At 40.6% G+C, this 1,490-nt stretch overlaps 1 protein-coding gene across 1 annotated transcript in view; it reads left to right on the top strand.

The window, feature by feature from the left end:
• LOC106875003 (pikachurin) overlaps positions 1–1,490 on the top strand; it is a 459,438-nt gene that overhangs the window by 429,792 nt on the left and 28,156 nt on the right. The window contains exon 9 of the mRNA XM_052970397.1: positions 113–341. Within this exon, the coding sequence (XP_052826357.1) occupies positions 113–341 (229 nt within the window). The remainder of the gene's footprint in view (positions 1–112; positions 342–1,490) is intronic.

Here is a 1,490-nt window from a genome sequence, read left to right as displayed (position 1 = left end):
TTTTTTTTTTTTTTTTGGAGTGGGGTGCGGATGGTTGTATTTTTTTTTTGGAGTGGGGTGCGGATGGTTGTATTTTTTTTTTAAGTTCATTTATTCATTGTTTCTATTTCAGGAGTCCACACGCTGTCAATCTGGGCAACTGGCACATCGTGAAACTGTCACGTACAGGACGAGATGGTATCTTGGAAGTTGACAATCAACCACGAGCAGAAGGTTTGTCCCAGGGTGCCTATACCCAGCTGACACTCCTGCAAGACCTGTACATTGGTGGACATCAAAACTTTGATGAAACATCCAAATATGCCAACATTTCAACATCATTTTCTGGATGTATTCAAAAAGTAAGAATTTTATCCTATTTCATTTTATTTTATTATTTACTAATTTATTTGTTTATTACCATCCGATTGTGGTCAATGCCAGCCCTCCCCCCTCCCTAGCCCCTGTGCCAGTGGCACGTAAAAAGCACCAACCACACTCTTGGAGTGGTTGGTGTTAGGAAGGGCATCCAGCAGTAGAAACATTGCCAGATCAGACTGGAGTCAGGTGCAGCCTCCTGACTTCCCAGACCCCAGTCGAACTGTCCAACCCATGCCAGCATGGAAAACGGACGTTAAACGATGATGATGATGATGATGATTTAATAGATTACAAGGTTTGGTGGTGGTGGTGGTGGTAGTGGTGGTGTTGATGGATAAGTGATGTAGTGGCTATCATTTTGGTCATGCTAGTATAAGTGAGGGCAGATATCATATTTATCATGATTGTGCTGCAAAGGGTCCCCCATTCTCTTATATTATTCTACCAACAGTATTCGAGTACTGTTTTTTCCCACCTTGTTTGGTATTTATGTGCTTACTTATGTATTTTTTTTTTATGCACCCTTTTAAAGCCTAGCCAGGCCCATGGGCCCGGTTTTCCGGTTTCTATGGCAAATGTGTTGCCCCCACCCACCTGGACGGGACGCCAGTCCATTGCAGCATTACACATTTTTGCCAGCTGAGTGGACTGGAGCAACATGAAATGAAGTGTTTTGCTCAAGAACACAACGCGTCACCCGGTCCAGGAATCGAAACCACACTCTTATGATCATGATGCTGACACCCTAACCACTAATCCATGCACCTGTTAATTATGATTTCTCCAGGCAAAGAGGATGAAGAACTTGGAGTTCTTACCTTTCTCTCTTTCTTCTCATTCCTCTTTTTCCAGGGTTGATGTAATTGTTTTTACCTTTCTCTCAGAATTGCTGGCCTTGTTACTAAAATTAGAAACAACTATGATTCTTATTGCCTATATACCTGTTGCTTTTCTTATTATAAGCTTTAGGTTAGATATAAAGCAGAATTATTGTAAATAACAAATGCATGCTTCTATGTATATATTCAATATTTATTTATATGTATGGTGAGCCTGTTGTCTGTGTGTATGCACATATATATATATATGTGTGTGTGGGGGGGGGGTATATACATGTATTTATTTATATA

This window comes from Octopus bimaculoides, chromosome 9, assembly GCF_001194135.2.
Source record: "Octopus bimaculoides isolate UCB-OBI-ISO-001 chromosome 9, ASM119413v2, whole genome shotgun sequence".
Lineage (NCBI taxonomy): Eukaryota > Metazoa > Mollusca > Cephalopoda > Octopoda > Octopodidae > Octopus > Octopus bimaculoides.
This window is presented reverse-complemented; position numbering and strand designations above follow the sequence as displayed.